The following is a 22,966-nucleotide window of genomic DNA, read 5'->3' as shown; positions in this document are numbered from 1 at the left end:
AGTGAACAGAAGAACAATGATGCGGCCTGATGTAACAATGCAGGCACGGAAAAGGTACGTGGCGCTTGCGATTTTCTTTTCTTTCGTAAATCATGTTACGGCCTCAGTCACTCATTATTCAATACCAGAGGAGATGAAAGAAGGTTCAGTCGTTGCTAACCTTGCTACCGATCTCAGCCTGGATGTTAAAACACTGAATCAGAGGAAGATGCGTCTTGACCTCATCGCCAATAAGAAATACCTGGATGTGAACAAAGAGACTGGTGAACTTTATGTTGTTGAGAAAATTGACAGGGAATATCTTTGTACCAAAACGCTGACATTGTGCTACTTGAAAATGGAAGTAATACTTGAAAATCCCTTACGAATATTTAATATAGAACTAGAAATTATGGATATGAACGACAACGCCCCACAGTTTCGAAGAGACGCCATACATTTAGATATATCTGAAGCAACGTCAAAAGGGGAGAGATTCTCATTGAGCAACGCTGTTGACCCGGATGTTGGAAGCAATTCAGTAAAAACGTACCACCTAAGTGAGAGTGAACATTTTACTATTGAAGTTCAGACTGGAAGAGATGGTTCAAAATTTGCCGATTTGATCTTGAAAAAGACTTTAGATCGGGAGCAGCAGGCTGTTCATAATTTATTACTCACAGCTGTAGATGGAGGTACACCTGCTCGATCTGGCACTGCCAGTGTTATTGTGCATGTTTCCGACACAAATGACAACGCTCCTACTTTTGGAAAATTAAATTACAGTGTAGAAATAATGGAAAATTCTCCCATAGGAAGTCTTGTTGTTCATCTCAATGCAACAGACTTAGATGAGGGATCAAATTCTGATATTACCTACTCATATAGTTTATATACGTCAGAGAAAACACAAGAAACATTTAATTTGAATCCTTCCACTGGTGAAATTACTGTTAAAGGAATGTTAAATTATGAGGATTTCAGGATTTATGATATGGAAGTTATAGCAACTGATAAAGGAGCCAATAGTTTATCAGGACAATGTACTATAAAGATTCTGGTTGAAGACATGAATGACAACCATCCAGAATTATCTATTAAATCTTTTCAGAGTCCAGTCAATGAAAACATAGAGTTAGACACAGTGATAGCAGTAGTTAGTGTCAGTGATAAAGACTCAGGTAACAATGGAGTGGTTGATCTTCACATTCCAGAGAATATGCCTTTCAAACTGAGGGAGTCCTCTGATAACTATTATGAATTAGTAGTGTCAGAGCCATTAGACCGTGAGAAGGTTCCAGAATATGACATCACGTTCACTGTGACGGACAGAGGTTCTCCTCCTTTATCTGACAATGAAACTATGACGTTAGAGCTGCTGGATGTTAATGACAATGTTCCACAGTTCCCTCAATCATTTTATACTCTACGTGTAGTGGAGAATAACGCACCGGGGGCCTTGCTCAGCTCCCTCACTGCGTTTGACCCTGACCTCCATGAAAACCAGTATCTAGTTTATTTCATCCTAGAGAAGGAGATAGCCAACACCTCCATGTCCATGCTGTTCTCCATCAATCCAGAGAACGGTAATCTTTACGCACTAAAAAACCTTTGACTATGAGATCGAGAAGGAGTTTCTTTTCCATATCGAGGCCAGAGACTCTGGCTCTCCTCCACTCAGCAGTAACGTGACGGTCCACATCATCATTGTGGACCAGAACGACAATGCTCCGGTTATTGTCTCTCCGTGGCGCGCGCACGGCTCGGTGGTGGAGGAAAAGATCCCCAGATCTACCGAGAAAGGCTCTCTGGTTGCCAAGGTGATAGCCTTAGACACCGACTCGGTGCACAACTCTCGGATTACCTACCAGTTCCTCCAGGTGACTGACGCCACCTTGTTCAGTCTGGACCAGTACAACGGAGAGATCCGGACTATGAGGATGTTCAGTTACAGAGACCTGCGCCACCAGCGACTGGTTGTTGTTGCCAAGGACAACGGGGAGCCTGCTCTCTCTGCTACAGTCACCATCAAGCTGTCCACAGTGGAGACTGTCGTTAAGGCCTACTCGGACATGACTGAGGTGCCTCTGGAATATGACATCTTTTCAGACCTAAACCTGTATTTGGTCATCGGTCTGGGCTCGGTGTCATTTCTCCTGCTGATCACCATATTGGTCACCATCGTGCTCAAGTGTCAGAAACCCAAGCCCAGCAAAGCGGCTCCTCCCTGCAGGAACAGTGTGATCAGTGAGAGGAACTCCACCATCGCAGATTCCACTCTGGTCTCCAACGATGCCTACTGGTACAGTCTGTTTCTAGCAGAGACCAGGAAAGGAAAGCTGGTGGTTAGACAGCCTGTGCCAAAGGGCTCCAGATACATCGTGTCCAGTTTACCAAGAGGCACAGGACTGACAGACACCAGTGACTCAGCAGCCTCCACTCTGCAGGTATGGGAAAAATATCTATTTGACACGTGTCACATACAGAGCACTTCGTGAATGTCCACCAAGTCCACTGAAAAGTGACCATTGCAGCCACTTGTCATATCAGTGCTTGATCATTTGACTCTCCTATTCATTTATTGTAAGTTATACGCCGAAAATGAACCATGCATTACATGTAAAAATGTAATTGTGCACATTGAAAACGTGTTAGTAAGTCTTCATACACCTGCTGGATTCTGGCTTCTAGAAAAATCTATACTAAAATAATCTATACTCATTCTTAATTTGTAGATTTTTATCTCAGACTGGATCTTTTTGCATACACACTCGGAGGAGAAATGAGGCTAGATGTGGGGACACCCGGATGCTATATTAAATAAAACGTAACTGGCAGTAGCAACCATTGATGATACACACACGGTCACTTTGGATTCATTATGTTTGGCATTGCTTTTACGCACAGACACCCGTGCGTAAAACTCGCAGAACATGAAGCAAAAGATGATAGTCTGATACATACTCTATACTTTTACAAACACTATCAACACATTTGACATTTAAAAAACAAAACGTGTATTAAGTTATGCAACTAAAGAACGGAAACTGAAAACTACTTAACAGGTTTTTAGAATTTCACCTCCCATCCAGGGAATACAAAAATAGAAATTACAAATGAAAACTCTGTCAAAAGACTTATTTCTAGTTTGTTAAACTGTGATAAAAATCCCACTCACACTCTGCCTTATTTCAAAACAAGATTACATATTTGTTTTAAAAAGTTGCAAAGGCTCACACAAGACTAATTTCGTCGCTGCTCTCCACGAAAACACACTCACTGATGATGTCATCGTTCTCACGATAGTTTATTGGAGGAGGGACAGTCAGACATTGCATTACACGGACGCCACTCTCGGTCTCAGCGTAAAGAAGCGTTTTATTTTTTGAGATCCTCGTCTCGTTTGTTCTTTCAACGAGAGAACGGTGTATCCACGTTTCAGGTCATAATAAGGCTATAACGACATCTGCACGATGGCGCATCAGATCCGACTGTTGTTCGGGAGAGGGTACGTTTCCGTATTTCTCTTTCTTTCTGCCATCATGAACACGGTATCTACCGTCACCCATTATTCTGTTCCCGAAGAAATGGAGGAAGGCTCTGTCGTTGCTAATTTAGCAACTGATTTGGGATTAGACGTGAAGACTCTAAAGGGAAGGAAAATGCGCGTAGACGTTGTAGGCAATAAGAAATATATCGAAATCAATAAAGACACAGGAGAGCTGTTTATATTTGAAAGGATAGACAGAGAGTTGTTATGCCCCTTGAAGACAACTACATCGTGCTTTCTGAAATTAGACGCTACAATTGAAAATCCAATAAGAATGTTTAATATCGAGGTGGAAATCACGGATATTAACGACAACGCTCCTCATTTTCGACGGGGGACGATGCACCTGGACATCTCTGAATCAAGCCCCGTTGGAGAGAGATTCTCATTGAATAATGCTGCAGATCCAGATGTTGGAACGAATTCTGTGAAGAATTACCATCTGAGCTCAAGTGAACATTTCTCCATTGAAATTCAGACCGGGCGAGATGGGACAAAGTTTGCTGACTTGATTCTGAAAAAAGCTTTAGATAGAGAGCAGCAGGCTGTTCATAATCTATTACTCACTGCTGTGGACGGTGGAGTGCCCACACGCACAGGTACAGCCAGCATCATTGTTCGCGTGCTTGATGTGAACGACAACGCCCCTTCATTTGACGAAGACATATATATCATAGATGTAATGGAGAACTCCCCGATTGGCAGTCTAGTAGTAAAACTAAACGCCACTGATTTAGATGAAGGCTCAAATTCCGACATTGTTTATACATATAGTTTATATACATCAGAGAGAACACAACAGATGTTTAACTTGAATCCAGAAAATGGTGAAATCAGAATGAAAGAGATGATAAATTATGAAGATTTAAAGCTTTATGAAATGGAGGTTATTGCCAGTGATAAGGGGCCTAACTCCTTATCTGGACAGTGTAAACTCACAATACAGGTGACAGATATGAATGACAACCACCCAGAAATATCCATCAAATCATTTCAAAGTCCAATAAAAGAAAATGAACCGATAGACACAGTGATAGTAGTAGTTAGTGTCAGTGATAAAGACTCAGGTAACAATGGAGTGGTTGATCTTCATATTCCAGAGAATATGCCTTTCAAACTGAGGGAGTCCTCTGATAACTATTATGAATTAGTAGTGTCAGAGCCATTAGACCGTGAGAAGGTTCCAGAATATGACATCACGTTCACTGTGACGGACAGAGGTTCTCCTCCTTTATCTGACAATGAAACTATGACGTTAGAGCTGCTGGATGTTAATGACAATGTTCCACAGTTCCCTCAGTCATTTTATACTCTACGTGTAGTGGAGAATAACGCACCGGGGGCCTTGCTCAGCTCCCTCACTGCGTTTGACCCTGACCTCCATGAAAACCAGTATCTAGTTTATTTCATCCTAGAGAAGGAGATAGCCAACACTTCCATGTCCATGCTGTTCTCCATCAATCCAGAGAACGGTAATCTTTACGCACTAAAAACCTTTGACTATGAGATCGAGAAGGAGTTTCTTTTCCACATCGAGGCCAGAGACTCTGGCTCTCCTCCACTCAGCAGTAACGTGACGGTCCACATCATCATTGTGGACCAGAACGACAATGCTCCGGTTATTGTCTCTCCGTGGCGCGCGCACGGCTCGGTGGTGGAGGAAAAGCTCCCCAGATCCACCGATAAAGGCTCTCTGGTTGCCAAGGTGATAGCCTTAGACACCGACTCGGTGCACAACTCTCGGATTACCTACCAGTTCCTCCAGGTGACTGACGCCACCTTGTTCAGTCTGGACCAGTACAACGGAGAGATCCGGACTATGAGGATGTTCAGTTACAGAGACCCGCGCCACCAGCGACTGGTTGTTGTTGCCAAGGACAACGGGGAGCCTGCTCTCTCTGCTACAGTCACCATCAAGCTGTCCACAGTGGAGACTGTCGTTAAGGCCTACTCGGACATGACTGAGGTGCCTCTGGAATATGACATCTTTTCAGACCTAAACCTGTATTTGGTCATCGGTCTGGGCTCGGTGTCGTTTCTCCTGCTGATCACCATATTGGTCACCATCGTGCTCAAGTGTCAGAAACCCAAGCCCAGCAAAGCGGCTCCCCCCTGCAGGAACAGTGTGATCAGTGAGAGGAACTCCACCATCGCAGATTCCACTCTGGTCTCCAACGATGCCTACTGGTACAGTCTGTTTCTAGCAGAGACCAGGAAAGGAAAGCTGGTGGTTAGACAGCCTGTGCCAAAGGGCTCCAGATACATTGTGTCCAGTTTACCAAGAGGCACAGGACTGACAGACACTAGTGACTCAGCAGCTTCTACCCTGCAGGTATGGGAAAAATATCTATTTGACACGTGTTACACACAGATCACTTCGTGAATGTCCACCATGTCCACTGAAAAGTGACCATTGCAGCCACTTGTCATATCAGTGCTTGATCATTTGACTCTCCTATTCATTTATTGTAAGTTATACGCCGAAAATGAACCATGCATTACATGTAAAAATGTAATTGTGCACATTGAAAACGTGTTAGTAAGTCTTCATACACTTGCTGGAATCTGGCTTCTAGAAAAATCTATACTAAAATAATCTATACTCATTCTTAATTTGTAGATTTTTATCTCAGACTCGATCTTTTTGCATACACACTCGGAGGAGAAATAAGGCTAGATGTGGGGACACCCGGATACTATATTAAATAAAAAGTAACTGTCAGTAGCAACCATTGATGATACACACACGGTCACTTTGGATTCATTATATTTGGCATTGCTTTTACGCACAGACACCCGTGCGTAAAACTCGCAGAACATGAAGCAAAAGATGATACTCTGATACATACTCTATACTTTTACAAACACTATCAACACATTTGACATTTAAAAAACAAAACGTGTATTAAGTTATGCAACTAAAGAACGGAAACTGAAAACTACTTAACAGGTTTTTAGAATTTCACCTCCCATCCAGGGAATACAAAAATAGAAATTACAAATGAAAACTCTGTCAAAAGACTTATTTCTAGTTTGTTAAACTGTGATAAAAATCCCACTCACACTCTGCCTTATTTCAAAACAAGATTACATATTTGTTTTAAAAAGTTGCAAAGGCTCACACAAGACTAATTTCGTCGCTGCTCTCCACGAAAACACACTCACTGATGATGTCATCGTTCTCACGATAGTTTATTGGAGGAGGGACAGTCAGACATTGCATTACACGGACGCCACTCTCGGTCTCAGCGTAAAGAAGCGTTTTATTTTTTGAGATCCTCGTCTCGTTTGTTCTTTCAACGAGAGAACGGTGTATCCACGTTTCAGGTCATAATAAGGCTATAACGACATCTGCACGATGGCGCATCAGATCCGACTGTTGTTCGGGAGAGGGTACGTTTCCGTATTTCTCTTTCTTTCTGCCATCATGAACACGGTATCTACCGTCACCCATTATTCTGTTCCCGAAGAAATGGAGGAAGGCTCTGTCGTTGCTAATTTAGCAACTGATTTGGGATTAGACGTGAAGACTCTAAAGGGAAGGAAAATGCGCGTAGACGTTGTAGGCAATAAGAAATATATCGAAATCAATAAAGACACAGGAGAGCTGTTTATATTTGAAAGAATAGACAGAGAGTTGTTATGCCCCTTGAAGACGTGCTTTCTGAAATTAGACGCTACAATTGAAAATCCAATAAGAATGTTTAATATCGAGGTGGAAATCACGGATATTAACGACAACGCTCCTCATTTTCGACGGGGGACGATGCACCTGGACATCTCTGAATCAAGCCCCGTTGGAGAGAGATTCTCATTGAATAATGCTGCAGATCCAGATGTTGGAACGAATTCTGTGAAGAATTACCATCTGAGCTCAAGTGAACATTTCTCCATTGAAATTCAGACCGGGCGAGATGGGACAAAGTTTGCTGACTTGATTCTGAAAAAAGCTTTAGATAGAGAGCAGCAGGCTGTTCATAATCTAATACTCACTGCTGTGGACGGTGGAGTGCCCACACGCACAGGTACAGCCAGCATCATTGTTCGCGTGCTTGATGTGAACGACAACGCCCCTTCATTTGACAAAGACATATATATCATAGATGTAATGGAGAACTCCCCGATTGGCAGTCTAGTAGTAAAACTAAACGCCACTGATTTAGATGAAGGCTCAAATTCCGACATTGTTTATACATATAGTTTATATACATCAGAGAGAACACAACAGATGTTTAACTTGAATCCAGAAAATGGTGAAATCAGAATGAAAGAGATGATAAATTATGAAGATTTAAAGCTTTATGAAATGGAGGTTATTGCCAGTGATAAGGGGCCTAACTCCTTATCTGGACAGTGTAAACTCACAATACAGGTGACAGATATGAATGACAACCACCCAGAAATATCCATCAAATCATTTCAAAGTCCAATAAAAGAAAATGAACCAATAGACACAGTGATAGCAGTAGTTAGTGTCAGTGATAACGACTCAGGTAACAATGGAGTGGTTGATCTTCATATTCCAGGTAATATGCCTTTCAAACTGAGGGAGTCCTCTGATAACTATTATGAATTAGTAGTGTCAGAGCCATTAGACCGTGAGAAGGTTCCAGAATATGACATCACGTTCACTGTGACGGACAGAGGTTCTCCTCCTTTATCTGACAATGAAACTATGACGTTAGAGCTGCTGGATGTTAATGACAATGTTCCACAGTTCCCTCAGTCATTTTATACTCTACGTGTAGTGGAGAATAACGCACCTGGGGCCTTGCTCAGCTCCCTCACTGCGTTTGACCCTGACCTCCATGAAAACCAGTATCTAGTTTATTTCATCCTAGAGAAGGAGATAGCCAACACCTCCATGTCCATGCTGTTCTCCATCAATCCAGAGAACGGTAATCTTTACGCACTAAAAACCTTTGACTATGAGATCGAGAAGGAATTTCTTTTCCACATCGAGGCCAGAGACTCTGGCTCTCCTCCACTCAGCAGTAACGTGACGGTCCACATCATCATTGTGGACCAGAACGACAACGCTCCGGTTATTGTCTCTCCGTGGCGCGCGCACGGCTCGGTGGTGGAGGAAAAGATCCCCAGATCCACTGATAAAGGCTCTCTGGTTGCCAAGGTGATAGCCTTAGACACCGACTCGGTGCACAACTCTCGGATTACCTACCAGTTCCTCCAGGTGACTGACGCCACCTTGTTCAGTCTGGACCAGTACAACGGAGAGATCCGGACTATGAGGATGTTCAGTTACAGAGACCCGCGCTACCAGCGACTGGTTGTTGTTGCCAAGGACAACGGGGAGCCTGCTCTCTCTGCTACAGTCACCATCAAGCTGTCCACAGTGGAGACTGTCGTTAAGGCCTACTCGGACATGACTGAGGTGCCTCTGGAATATGACATCTTTTCAGACCTAAACCTGTATTTGGTCATCGGTCTGGGCTCGGTGTCGTTTCTCCTGCTGATCACCATATTGGTCACCATCGTGCTCAAGTGTCAGAAACCCAAGCCCAGCAAAGCGGCTCCTCCCTGCAGGAACAGTGTTATCAGTGAGAGGAACTCCACCATCGCAGATTCCACTCTGGTCTCCAACGATGCCTACTGGTACAGTCTGTTTCTAGCAGAGACCAGGAAAGGAAAGCTGGTGGTTAGACAGCCTGTGCCAAAGGGCTCCAGATACATTGTGTCCAGTTTACCAAGAGGCACAGGACTGACAGACACTAGTGACTCAGCAGCTTCCACTCTGCAGGTACAGATGACCATACTTTAAATAAACCCTTATTCCTAACTTTACTTTGTGAAGAAACATATCTGGCCTCCATGAGGATCTTAATTCTAAATTCAACAATGAATGAATGTATTGAATGTGTCGGACCACATACATTGAGCAAAACAACAACACAATCACTAAATCAGTATAAAAGCTGGGCATCGATGCACAGTGTAAGCTTTTTGTTGTACCCCTGATGTTATTTGTGTAAGGATACTCTGTTGCTTCAATTTTTGTGTGTGTGTGTGTGTGAGACTTGTTTACACATTGGTTTGCGGTTAAATACCGATTCACTCAGTCTTCGCTCAATCTTCACTCAATCTTCACTCAATCTCTCTACATGATACTGTAAAAATTCTATGTAAAACATGTAAATTATTCAACAGGTACTTACTAATAATGAACATAAAAGACTCCCAATACAACTTTTTACATTAAACCAGGGGAGAAGCCAAACCTTTGTTAAAGATGTTAAAACATCCATCACAAAATGGAAGTTTAAATCATTTAAATATATAGCAAAGAAAATGGTTACATGAGGTCACACCTCTTGTTCATGAAATATCCTGCAGCTGTTTAAAGTTTTCCTGTCATTTTACAGTGCGGCATTTGCTCAAAAAGGCTTTTCATCTGTAACTGCTTCAGAGTAATTTCTGTGTGTGTGTTTTTGTGATGTATGTATCAGTGAAATGTATTCACTGCAAATAAAAACACAATCAAGTCTAAAGAAGGACATACATGTTATATACAAAGAGCTAGCTTAACACTATTTTTCAAACCGTGAAAGTCTGTGAGTAAGGATTGTTTGAACTAATAATCTATTTGTCTTCAAATATCTGAAATGAAAGTGCTGAATCCTATGTAATGTTTAAAGTGCCTTTTTTTCCAGTGTCAGTGTCATTGGATTTTTCAATGCAATCGATCTATCTATCTATCTATCTATCTATCTATCTATCTATCTATCTATCTATCTATCTATCCATCTATCTATCTATCTATCTGATGGTAAGTATTCTGCTATAAGAACAAACAATGATAAAGCTAAATGTAAAACTGCCCACTTTAATAGAACAGAGTGTAACAAGCTGCAGTATCTGTTACAAAGGGTCACAAACCATGCTTAGTCTGTGGTATTTTTTAAAGATAACGTGTCATTCATTGTGCGTCGACACCAACTCTGTGATCATTGGATACATACACAAATAATTCTTTTTTGTGCTTGCAATGGCCTGACCATTAAATTGATTGTTTTGTTTTTCTCCCCACTCTAAAGTACCCTAAATGAGGAAAGTCCACTCTGCAGCTGGAGGTATGCAGGAGTCTCACGCCAGATGCCCTTTTATGAATGATGTTACAGAACTTTGTGTTTTGAATGGTTTTTTTGTGTGTTTGTTTTGTTTTCAGTGGATGTTTTCAAAATGATTTTGTCTTTTTTAGTTTATCTTGGAGAAGATTTTTTAGTTGCAAAGGGCCACTCAGTTGACATCACATGCAGCTGGTCAAATCTCCCTTGGTAGCCTACTCATGCCTACATTTTGATATCCGTTGATATCCTCATTTTACAGCCTCATCACTAAATCCCACTAACATTTGTCTATGCAATCTAACTACCAAAGTAATTAACACTACTTCTGTCAGTACTTCAGAATCATGTCCCCTCTTAACCTTTGTGTTGACTTCGGGTCACATTGGCCCGTTTTAAATTTTTGTTTTATATCAGAAAATGATATATTAGGCTGCTCTGCCTAAAGGTCATTGATTACAGTTCAAAACACTCTTTTAATTCAACTAACAAATGTCATTTGCTGGCTTTGCTTTTTTCACAATCTGGCTTTTGCTGTTAATACACAAGACAAGAAAATATTGACGTGTCGAATCACTATGTTCTCAAAAGGATCCTGTGCATGTGAAGATTAATTTGTGTTCATCCCCTACTGACCCACCTCTAATAGATTATAAGTATATCCTAATTTTGAATGTTTATACGTGGAATTGGAATGTGCTGTTGTTGTATGATTGGGTAGTTATACTGTAAGTGTTACTGAATGACACGTTGAATTTCTGCTGTCTGCTGTAGTGTGAATTGTGACCTAATTCTTTGTGCAGGAGAGGCGCAAAGTGAAACCAGTCAGCCAGTTACCTAGCAACCACTCTCCTTCACATCATTTTGGAGCATGGTATTCATTGATAGACCCGCCACCTCACCACTACATGTTCAAGGATCTGCCCAACCCCTCCACCCACTCTATCTTCTGCCTGAAGCCTCTGTCTGAATGACAGACATCGACTGCATGAGATGTGTCAGTTTGCCCAGTCACAAGGCTGTCCGTACTGTGGTTCATTTCTGGATGTATAATTCTCTTTTCTCATTGGCAGGGTTCCACCAGCAGCAGCAGCGGTTCGACATAACACACCTCCAGCTGCGTACTGGATTGACCCTGACAGGAGAGCTTCACAGAGGAAAGGAAAAACACCCTACCCATAACATAACCCCACATCCATCCTGCTCAGTCTGATCTGTGTTTCCTCACAATCTGTAGTTGTCATGCTATAACACCGAATGGACTATGGCGTAATTATGGACACAACCCTCCCCCTCTCTTTCTTTAAGCACATGAAAAGCCAATCAACAATGCCTCTATGTCCATTCAATATGCATGATAAGAGTGCATGGTGTTAACCACACTACAAGACTTCCATACAAAAAAAAATCAAGAGGAGATACTCGCAAAGAAGAAGACTGTACGAAAAATTGCACCTGCGGATATTTAGAGAAGTCTCAACAAGGACTATTAAGAGTGGACATGGAAATGTTGAAATGCCTTTAAGAGACTGTTTTCTCTCTCTAAAAATGAAACACATGTTGGATATTACATTTGTAACCTCTGTGCTTTGTCTTGCTCCATAACAGCATTGATGTATAACAATAACTCAACTAAGAAGTAACACAGCACAATTAACTAAATGTCAGAAAAGCACCAACCTATAATTTGAAAGTATGTAAACAAAAGGGAATCAGTATTTTATAAGTGTGATAGCTTTTAGTCATTGTATGTTTTGTACTTGACGTTGTGCTTTATATGTGAGCTAGGCCTAAATATATGAATGGGAGTGCTGAGAGATTAAGTTAAGGAAACCAGTACATTAAACCGATAAAAGTGAGGCCTTCAGCCATTATGTATCTGCCTTTCAGTTGTTTCTGCATGGGATAATCAAAGTACTTTAATAGCTTTAGATATTTTATAATATTGAGAAATCCATTTAATGTAGTTAGGCCTTACTGTTTTATTTTTTTTAAAACAATATAGAAGATTCAATTTCAATGACCACAATGAAGAAGAACAACAGCATAATTTGTTTGTCCCACTGGTGCTGTTGTACTTCTTCATTTCAGTCATCTATGGATTCAGAAAGTTAAGTGTACTCTCAGCTTAAATGTAAGTTAACAGTGTGCTTGAATATTATCCCCACATTGACATTACCGGAGAATAAGAGTCTAGGGGATTAAACTGAACACAAGTGAACACAGTGAGTTCTTGAGCATGGCTGGATTACTATCTCCTTATGACTACTGTATATACATCACATGTACTTTGACTTTTTTTTTATAGCCAAACTCTGGATGTTCCTTAATTCCAATGTCTTCTGAGATTATGTAACAAGTTGAAAATTCACGTCATGACTTAATGTTTACTTTACAATAGTGAAATCCTGAATACTGCTCGAGTATTACTGACTATTGTATGTATCTGCATATGCAACACACAATTAGTGATATAGATATGACATATATACATCTGAATCTATAAATATGCTTTCCTTTTTCAATATTAATGCTGAACTTTTTAAGGTGAACAAAAACAGTGGAACTCCTGTGCCATCAGATTCATGGGCCAACTAGTATGTGCAACACTAAAATATATCATGTTGTCACATAACTCTTTAGCACAGTTGACATTGCATTACTTGTATAAAGTTGTAATGTTTTACAGGCAAACATATACAATAAGTGCTTTTTGTGGTACTGTGGTACTTTTATGGTGCAGTATGTAGTAACTTGTGTAATGTGAGCTTATTGTATGCTATGGTTTGGTATGTATGATCTATTAAATACAACAACAAAATAGAACAACAAACTAAATGGTGAACTTCTAAATCTCTTGAGTTTTGCATCAACAGGCATCACACTCCTTTGGGACTGCTCCATTATTGTAAAGGGAAGTTTAGTTTTAGTTTATAAAGCAGGTCCACCTTTAGTGAATCTACACTTAAAGAACATTTGTATTGACACCCTGATGTATATTATCAAGGATTAAGTCAAACTACATTTGTGATGGCACAGTTAGTAAGTTAAAGGCCTAGTTTACTTAATTATAATGCCTCTCCCACCCTTGTCAGCTAGTTAACCAACTGCTTAAGTTTTACTTCACTTGATATATCAGTTAATAAAAAAAAAAAAAAACATTTAGCTAATTTCTAAAACAAATCACAGGCACTATGACAGTACCACTCAGTATGATTTTCCTGCCTGAGTCACTTTATGGAACAGTAATTTGCTTGAATGCACATTGCAGTACAGTTTATGGAAATGGGAATTATGGAAATGTGTTGATTTTGCTGATTCAGAGAGCCAAACCAATTAAAATTCTGTTTGTGGTTCGGTTGAAGGAGAACACTCTCCCCCCAAAAATAAATTACCACAAAATCACATAAATATCATGCTTTGTATGCATGTTGTTTAACATCAAACAAACCCTTGCACTTTTCTAAGAACAAGTTACCTGATACACAATAATATTTTACAAATTCATATTTATAACATTAATATTTACAAATAACATATTTTCATTTATCTGATTCACTTGCAGGCATGTAAGGCAGTGGTGATTAGAAGACTGTCTCCTCAAAAGCTTTAAACTATTAAAGAGATCATGTCACTGTCACAGTTTTTCGGTTTAAAATACTAATCCGGGAGGCAATACTCTCTACTCTCTCTACTCTACTTTCAGTAAAAGGCATTTGAGTCATTACGTATTCTTATTTTATATCCATCAATATCCATTTCTCAACCGATTGAGAATCACTAAGGCTTGCAGATCACTATGTAAAGGTCAAGGGTTCTAGTCCAGGCTTTTTTTCTAATAGAAGCATCATTTTTTTAATTGAGTGAATGATTTTTTAAAACATTTCAAGTAATTCAAGTGCACAATATGTGTGTCAAAACATGAGGGGCCAGGCAATTGAGGACGTCCATGACAATACCTCTCGAATATACGATGGCAGACAATGTATGTTAGCAGGATTTTTTTTATGAGGGTGGAATGAGAGTGTCTGTCTCTGTGTCTGTGTGCACACATGACCTCATCTCCCCAGAGAGATATCATGTGTGAGCAGGAGAGCTTGAAATTCAGGCCCACAGGATGAGCTATTTTGATTTAATATCCCTCACCCTAACATTTCAGTAGCACATTTTAGCATTTCAGATGTGTGTGTGTGTGTGTGTCTTTGTAAAAACAAAAATAAAGGTTTTATATGGGATTGTTTTGATACAATTGTGTTTGTTTGGAGCAAAGTAAAATAAAAAAAACATTGAGATCAGAAACATTTTTCAGTTTCACCACTTAACACTGAGAGGAGACTGTCACACTGTCTATTGTCTGCTGCCTGGTCCACTGGCAGACTAGCACACTGATACACAACAATGCACCAATGCGGAACAAAGCACTAGAACAACCACCAGCTGCCACTAGTAGGCTATCACATGTGCATCATACATCAAACCAGATGTATTTTTATCTCGTGTCTCATTTGCTATGCACAATTTTAGTTATACTGAAGCGGACAATGGGATTTTAAAGAGTGATATATTATGTGTTTCTTTCACAAGTATTTCCACTGATACCTTCATTACAAAAGGTATCAGCAGATACAGCTCACTTTCTTTGTCTGCAGCATTCACAGCTCCTGCATCCCTCCCCCTCTGCTTCCTTACCGCGCACTGCTTGCTTTCAGCACTATGGACAGTGGAGCTGCGTTGCCATGGTAACGTGCTGTCTGTTCGCTGGAGGTCGCGGTGAGCTCTGAAGCTGCCTGTGATTTAACAAACCCCCCCCCCCCCACACACACACACTTCATCCGCAGCATGCAGACATTGTCTGAGCATCCTCTGTCAAATATTATCGATACCTCTGCCTACCAAGGGCTGATAATAATAGGAAATGAGATGTTCTGAAACAGTCTAGTAGCATTGATGCAGCATGAGGGGAAACGATGGAGGCAGAAATGGGAGTAGGTGTTGCACAATGCGGCAGCGCTCGTGCACGCTCACGTATACGTTTGTCCTAATTCCAGAAGCAATACGTAGCTGTAGCATGTGGGAGGGGTGCGGAGATTCGGATTTTACTGTGTAGGTCACTTTGTTTCCTAGCTGATGGTAGTGTGATTGTTAATTCATATCATGACTTATTCTGGATATTACCCTGCACTGCAGCAGCATGGAGCACACGGTACAATTGCATATGAACCACAATGTACAGCAGACATACGAATGGGTTCATCATAGCTGCATTTGCAGGTTTAATCCATGAGATGTCACTGCTCACCTCTTCAACAGGAGAAAGATTGTGGGGGTGGGCTGAGTAGACCACACAGAGGAGAATGTGAATGTGACAGCTTCCTACATTAGAACCAAAACGATAGAGAATTAAATAACATTCTGTTTTACACATTTTAGTAATACCTTTTAAGAAGAAAAAATATCTAAACAATAAAATTGCTGCCGTGCATTAATTTTCTAATTGTTCACGTTCATTTAGACACAATTAGTTACCGATAGTTATTCTCTGAAATATATTTAGAACATTTTTAATTAGTATTTACTTTCTTAAAAAATAATGGGAGGTTGCGTATCTACTGTGGCAGCATTACATATTGACTGGCTAATTGTGGGAAACGGACATTGCACTACAACGGGTAACGAAAACAAAACAATAAATTAACATAACTTCAAACATGATATTTGAGACATTTCGGAACCAAGGCAGCCTTTAACACACAGTTTTTTTAATGACCTTTTTCATAACTTCCACTTCTACTTGCATACTGTCTAAATGCAGATGTGGGGAAGAAATTCAGCAAATCCACAAACGCACTGTAGGCTAAACTGGAAGAAACCTTATCGTCACCGCACCAGAGTGAAAGTGACAATGGGTGGTGCTGTTACACTATATATCACCACAGTGTCTGTGTGTGAGGGGAGTTCTTTTTTACATGTGCATTCAGTAACGACCCAAAGAGACGTGTTGAAAGACCGGACTAAACAGCCTTCATTCAGAATGGTGGTTCCCGCAGACCATTATTGTTTATTATCCGTGAGAGAATACTAAAAAATCCATAACAATTTTGTTAACAGATTTAAGACTATTTTTTTTCTCCAGAAATGGCGATAACGGACATCAAAGGACAATGGCTGGATGTGTGGATTTCTTTTTGTCTGGCCCTGCTGATTGTGACTAATTTGAAAGGAATCTCTGCTCAGATACGATATTCAATTCAGGAAGAAGTCAAATTAGGCACGGCAGTTGGAAATGTGGCCAAAGACCTTGGATTAGATATGGGACGATTAACGGAGAGGAATCTTCGTGTCATTTCAGGAACAAAGCAGGATTTGTTTAAGGTAAATCCGAGAGATGGAGTTTTGTTAGTCAACGAGAGAATAGACAGGGAGGAGCTGTGTGTAAAAACGGCTCCATGCATCACAAATCTGAAAGCAGTTGTAGAAAATCCTCTCGAGATGCACCAAATAATAGTTGAAATACTCGATGTAAACGACAATTCTCCGAGATTTCCAGACGAAAACTACACATTAGAAGTGCTAGAGTCCGCAATAGTTGGTTCTCGATTTCAAATGGAAGGAGCACACGACTTGGATGCTGGTTTGAATTCCTTACAATCATATAAGCTCAACCATAACCAGTATTTTCGCCTGGAAATCGAAGAATTTGGGGAGGATGGAAAGGTTCCATTTCTCATCTTACAGCGACCTTTGGATAGAGAACACGTCGCTCAACACTGGTTACTTTTAACAGCTAATGATGGAGGTAAACCTTCAAAATCTGGTACTAGTAATATCACTGTCATTGTGTCTGATGTAAATGACAACTCACCCAAGTGTGATAAACAGAAATACACCATAACAATAAAGGAAAACGCACCTGCAGGGACATTTCTGCTGACAGTAAATGCATCTGACTCAGATGAGGGGATGAACAGTTTGATTGAATATTCTTTACGGAGTAAACTTAGAAGACTCTCATCTGAACCGTTTGATTTAAATAGCAGCACTGGCACACTTACATTGAAAGAGGGCCTTGATTACGAGGAAAAGCAAGTATATGAAATGAATGTACTGGCTGCGGACAAAGGTGCTGTGTCTCTCTCCACACACTGCAACGTGGTTGTTAGAGTGGAAGACGTGAACGATAATAAACCCGAAATAGACATCACATCCCTTTCAAGTCGCATTCCAGAGGATGCACCTCCTGGCACGGTGGTGGCGTTGATGGATGTGACGGACCTTGACTCAGGTGTGAACGGACAGGTGGTCTGCAGTGTGCCCGGCCATTTACCTTTTGACTTAAATCCATCCCCGGACGGACAGTCATACTCTTTGGTCACGAAGGACTACCTAGATAAGGAAACCATGCATATATATAATATTACAATAACGGCTAACGATTTAGGGAGCCCCGCCCTGTCATCTACGAAGGTAATACAGGTAGATGTGCTAGATGTTAATGACAATAGTCCTTTGTTCACTGAAAGCCCATATATTTTTTATGTGCCTGAAAACAACAAGGCTGGAATTTCAATTTTTTCAGTGAGCGCAAGAGATGCCGATGGAGGCGAAAATGCGGAAGTCACATATTCACTCGACCGGAAGATTCCAGGACCCACTGTAACTTCTTTTTTGAATATAAATGAAGCCGATGGCACCATTTCAGCACTAAAATGTTTTGACTTTGAAACACTGAAGACTTTCCAGTTCCAAGTTGTTGCCACAGATTCTGGAACTCCGTCACTAAGCAGTAACGTCACAGTGAACGTGTTCATTCTGGATCAGAACGACAACGCTCCAGTCATCCTGTATCCAGTCAGCTCTAACGGTTCTGCTGAAGGTGTGGAGGAGATTCCCCGCAATGTGAACGCAGGACACTTGGTGACTAAAGTCAGAGCCTATGACGCTGATATAGGATATAACGGCTGGTTACTGTTTTCACTGCAGGAAGTTACTGACCACAGTCTCTTTGGTTTGGACCGCTATACAGGACAGATCAGAACACTTCGCTCATTCACAGAGACAGACGAGGCTGAGCATAAACTGGTCATACTGGTGAAAGACAATGGGAACGTTTCACTCTCAGCAACAGCTACTGTGCTTGTCAAAGTTGTGGAGCCCAAAGAGGCTTTTGCTGCTTCTGATGTTAAAAGTGCAACAAAGAATGAGGAGGAGAATAATGTGACTTTTTACCTGATGATAACGTTGGGCTCAGTTTCAACACTTTTTCTCATCAGTATCATCGTGCTGATTGCAATGCAGTGCTCCAAAACCACAGACTATACTTCTAAATATCTACAAGAGACTAATTATGATGGGACACTGTGTCACAGCATCCAGTACAGATCTGGAGACAAACGGTACATGCTAGTAGGACCCAGAATGAGTATAGGATCTACTATAGTCCCGGGCAGCCATGCGAATACACTAGTGCTGCCTGACAGGAGAGGGACATCTGGAGAGGTAAATATTTTTTTTTATTATTCACACTATAGAAGAAGATACATATTGTCATTACTTGTTTTTTGATACTGCTGGTGTGAAACTTTGCTGTCCATGGTTCTGAAATTCTGTTTTTTGGATTCAGAACACCGGTGTTCTGAATAAAGTTTGTATTAGTTAGTATCCTTATGTCCAGCCCCACGTTTTGTTTTAATCTACAGTAAGCGACTCAATAGTACAAAATAGTGCTGTGGAGCAGATTTACAATGTGTGCCTCCTGTTCTATCATGCCTCAAATACTTTACTCCCGACATCAGTCGCCGAGGTCACATGTCGTTTAACAATGCATGCAACTGCAGGTGTTATTGTTTGTCTTATCAATTGTCCAATAACCGCATACCTGAGTTGCACGCTGATTGGGCGTTTTTGCGAAACATATACATTTTGTTAGACTTTCTGGAGGAGGCAGACTTAAGCATCCTCCACAGAGGGAGAACATTGGGGACGTTTTAATCAGCTCATTGCATGCCCTTTAGTGCTGGATTATGGGCATCATGAAGGCATATAGACGTCGATTGTATTAGAGAAGAAGGTAGTGAAGTAAAACACTTGGCATAATATCGTATTGTAGTCTAGTGGTCACATGGTGTCAGTGTGGCATAGATAATGATTGTGTTGCTCATTCAGCAGGCCCTGCCCATCTGTGGATCATGTCTTATGGAGATGGTATGCTGACGGAGTACACACTGTAGGTTATGTATCAAGTAATATGAATAGTAGTTAATATTTATATGTAAAACCTTATATTTGAGAATCGTGAAATGGATCTAATCATACTTGGTCGATGAGCAACTGAATCACTGTATTTGCCTAACAGAAAGCCTTTATTTTTTGCTTCAAAATGGGAGAACGAGGACAAAGGCACCGAGTGAACTGCTGGTGGGTTGCCGGGATTTTGTTGCTGTGCTTTGGGAAACGAATCTGGGCTCAGCTTAGATACTCTGTTCCAGAAGAAGTACAAGTGGGATACCCTGTTGGACATATTGCCAAGGATTTAGGGCTTGACCTTAGCACTTTGACAGACAGGCGGTTTCGTATTGTTTCGGGACCCCACCATGCTCTGTTTCACTTAAATCAAAACACTGGAGTGTTGTATATTGGAAAAATTACGGACCGCGAAGAGCTATGCGATGGAATCGAGGTTTGTTTGATAAACCTGAAAATTGTTGTAGAAAGCCCACTGGAAATACATTACGTTGGCGTTGAAATAACAGATGTTAATGACCATTCACCGACTTTTCCAGAAAGCGAACAACGACTGGAAATAGCAGAGCATACTCCTCCAGGTACTCGTTTCCAAATTCATGCAGCTAGAGACCCTGATGTCGGAACACAGTCAGTCCGGTTATATAAGTTGAGCTCAAATGAATTTTTTGATATTGAAATCAGAGACAGCGAGGAGGACAAGATACCGTTTTTAGTGCTTAAAAAGCCTGTAGATAGGGAGCAAAAGACAGAACACCGTTTAGTGTTAACGGCTCTTGATGGAGGCAGTCCGTCGAAATCTGGGAGTCTTAATTTAATCATTACCGTGCTAGATGCAAATGATAATCGCCCTGTGTTCAGCAAAGATATATATACAGTTTTATTAAATGAAAATGCCCCGATAGGAACTCTCGTTATACAATTAAACGCTACAGATTTAGATGATGGTTTAAACAGCGAAATTGAATACACGTTTGAAAAAACACAAAAGAAAAAAGTGCATGACACATTTGAATTAGATAGCGTCACTGGTGAGATTCGAGTGAAAGGAATAGTGGACTTTGAGGAAACAGAAATTTACAGACTAGATCTGCAGGCTTCAGATAAAGGCCAGCTACCTTGGACGGCCGAAAGTAGAGTTGTGATAAACATAAAAGATCTGAACGATAATCAGCCAGACATTGAAGTAACATCATTGTCCAATGTAGTCCCCGAGGATACAAAGCCTGGCACTGTTATCTCCCTCATCAGTGTTACGGACAAAGATTCTGGGGTTAATGGAAAAGTTATTTGCAAAATTTTAGACAATGTTCCATTTGATTTGACGCAATCCATTGAAGAAAACACGTACTCTCTTGTCACAAAAGGGCGTTTAGACAGAGAAATTATGTCCCATTATGACATCACAATAACAGCTACTGACTGTGGTGAACCTCCACTTTCCGCTGTTAAAACCTTGAGTGTTCAGGTGTTAGATGTAAATGACAACAGACCACTTTTCAGTCAGAATCCATTTGAATTTTATTTGGTAGAAAACAATGCCCCGGGCGCATCAATATTTTCTGTAAGTGCTGCTGATAATGATCTGAATGAAAATGCAGCAATAGCATACCACATTGTGAGAGGTGATGGGCTGCATCGTGATATAACATCATTCCTAAATGTAAATTCAGATAATGGACACATTTCCGCGCTAAAAAGTTTTGACTTTGAAACAATGAAAACTTTCCAGTTCCAAGTTGTTGCCACAGATTCTGGAACTCCGTCACTAAGCAGCAACGTCACAGTGAACGTGTTCATTCTGGATCAGAACGACAACGCTCCAGTCATCCTGTATCCAGTCAGCTCTAACGGTTCTGCTGAAGGTGTGGAGGAGATTCCCCGCAATGTGAACGCAGGACACTTGGTGACTAAAGTCAGAGCCTATGACGCTGATATAGGATATAACGGCTGGTTACTGTTTTCACTGCAGGAAGTTACTGACCACAGTCTCTTTGGTTTGGACCGCTATACAGGACAGATCAGAACACTTCGCTCATTCACAGAGACAGACGAGGCTGAGCATAAACTGGTCATACTGGTGAAAGACAATGGGAACGTTTCACTCTCAGCAACAGCTACTGTGCTTGTCAAAGTTGTGGAGCCCAAAGAGGATTTTGCTGCTTCTGATGTTAAAAGTGCAACAAAGAATGAGGAGGAGAATAATGTGACTTTTTACCTGATGATAACTTTGGGCTCAATTTCAACACTTTTTCTCATCAGTATCATCGTGCTGATTGCAATGCAGTGCTCCAAAACCACAGACTATACTTCTAAATATCTACAAGAGACTAATTATGATGGGACACTGTGTCACAGCATCCAGTACCGATCTGGAGACAAACGGTACATGCTAGTAGGACCCAGAATGAGTATAGGATCTACTATAGTCCCGGGGAGCCATGCGAATACACTAATGCTCCCTGACAGGAGACGTACTTCTGAAGAGGTAAGGCATTTAAAGAAAACGCCAACAAATGCAGCTCGTTGCTTAGTTGTGATTGCTGTCCGTGGTGCTGAAACGCTTTGGCTTTTCTGTTTCTGATAAGAGACTTTGAGGAATCCTTGCTCCGTTTAAGAATACTTGGTCAGTTTGTGTTTGACATTCGTGTTTCTAAATTCTAACCAATAATGTATTTGGAGGTATGAAATTAGCAGTGGTGGTACGTAACTAAGTGCATAAACTCAAGTAGGCTACTGTACTTAAGTACAAATTTGAGGTACTTGTACTTTTTACTCCACTACATTAATCTGATAGATTTAGTTAATAGTTACTTTTAAAAAAAATAAGCTTAGACTAGACCCTATCTGTCCAATTGTGTTTTGCTGCAGACTTTACACTCATTTCATGACAAAAAGATTTGGACAAAATACATATAGTATATCCTTGAATGTGTAGTATTTTACGTTCATTTAATGACCTTCGGGTGTCACTGTTACATTGGAAAACGATAGAAGACTTTGTCCCTCCCCTCAAAAAGCTTGTGTTTGCCATCTAGAGCCGGGCAGGCATTTGAATCAAGCACGCCAGCCGCTGGATTCATGTTGTACAATTTGTAATTATGCGATATACAAC

At 40.8% G+C, this 22,966-nt stretch overlaps 4 protein-coding genes and 1 pseudogene across 4 annotated transcripts; all 5 read left to right on the top strand.

Annotated features, from left to right (window-relative positions):
- The first annotated feature begins 19 nt into the window (after positions 1 to 19).
- On the top strand, positions 20 to 2,477 carry LOC144524956 (protocadherin alpha-C2-like). Its single transcript, XM_078261450.1, is given in 2 exon segments — positions 20 to 1,582; positions 1,584 to 2,477. Coding segments are annotated over 2 exon segments (2,457 nt in total).
- A 975-nt stretch (positions 2,478 to 3,452) lies between these two features.
- Positions 3,453 to 5,912, top strand: LOC144524955 (protocadherin beta-16-like). Its single transcript, XM_078261449.1, has one exon. It carries the CDS (start codon positions 3,453 to 3,455, stop codon positions 5,910 to 5,912), a length of 2,460 nt encoding a protein of 819 aa, XP_078117575.1.
- A 975-nt stretch (positions 5,913 to 6,887) lies between these two features.
- Positions 6,888 to 11,585, top strand: LOC144524954 (protocadherin beta-16-like). Its single transcript, XM_078261447.1, has 2 exons — positions 6,888 to 9,287; positions 11,415 to 11,585. The coding sequence occupies exons 1-2, from the start codon at positions 6,888 to 6,890 to the stop codon at positions 11,583 to 11,585; spliced, it is 2,571 nt and encodes an 856-aa protein (XP_078117573.1).
- Positions 11,586 to 16,746: 5,161 nt separating this feature from the next.
- LOC144524953 (protocadherin alpha-3 pseudogene) lies at positions 16,747 to 19,821 on the top strand (annotated as a pseudogene).
- Positions 19,822 to 19,987: 166 nt separating this feature from the next.
- Positions 19,988 to 22,907, top strand: LOC144524952 (protocadherin alpha-3-like). Its single transcript, XM_078261446.1, has 2 exons — positions 19,988 to 22,339; positions 22,890 to 22,907. The coding sequence occupies exons 1-2, from the start codon at positions 19,988 to 19,990 to the stop codon at positions 22,905 to 22,907; spliced, it is 2,370 nt and encodes a 789-aa protein (XP_078117572.1).
- The last annotated feature ends 59 nt before the right edge of the window (positions 22,908 to 22,966 follow it).

This window comes from Sander vitreus, chromosome 10, assembly GCF_031162955.1.
Source record: "Sander vitreus isolate 19-12246 chromosome 10, sanVit1, whole genome shotgun sequence".
Taxonomy (NCBI): domain Eukaryota; kingdom Metazoa; phylum Chordata; class Actinopteri; order Perciformes; family Percidae; genus Sander; species Sander vitreus.
The sequence above is the reverse complement of the archived record's forward strand: the minus strand, read 5'-3'. Positions and strand labels throughout refer to the sequence as shown.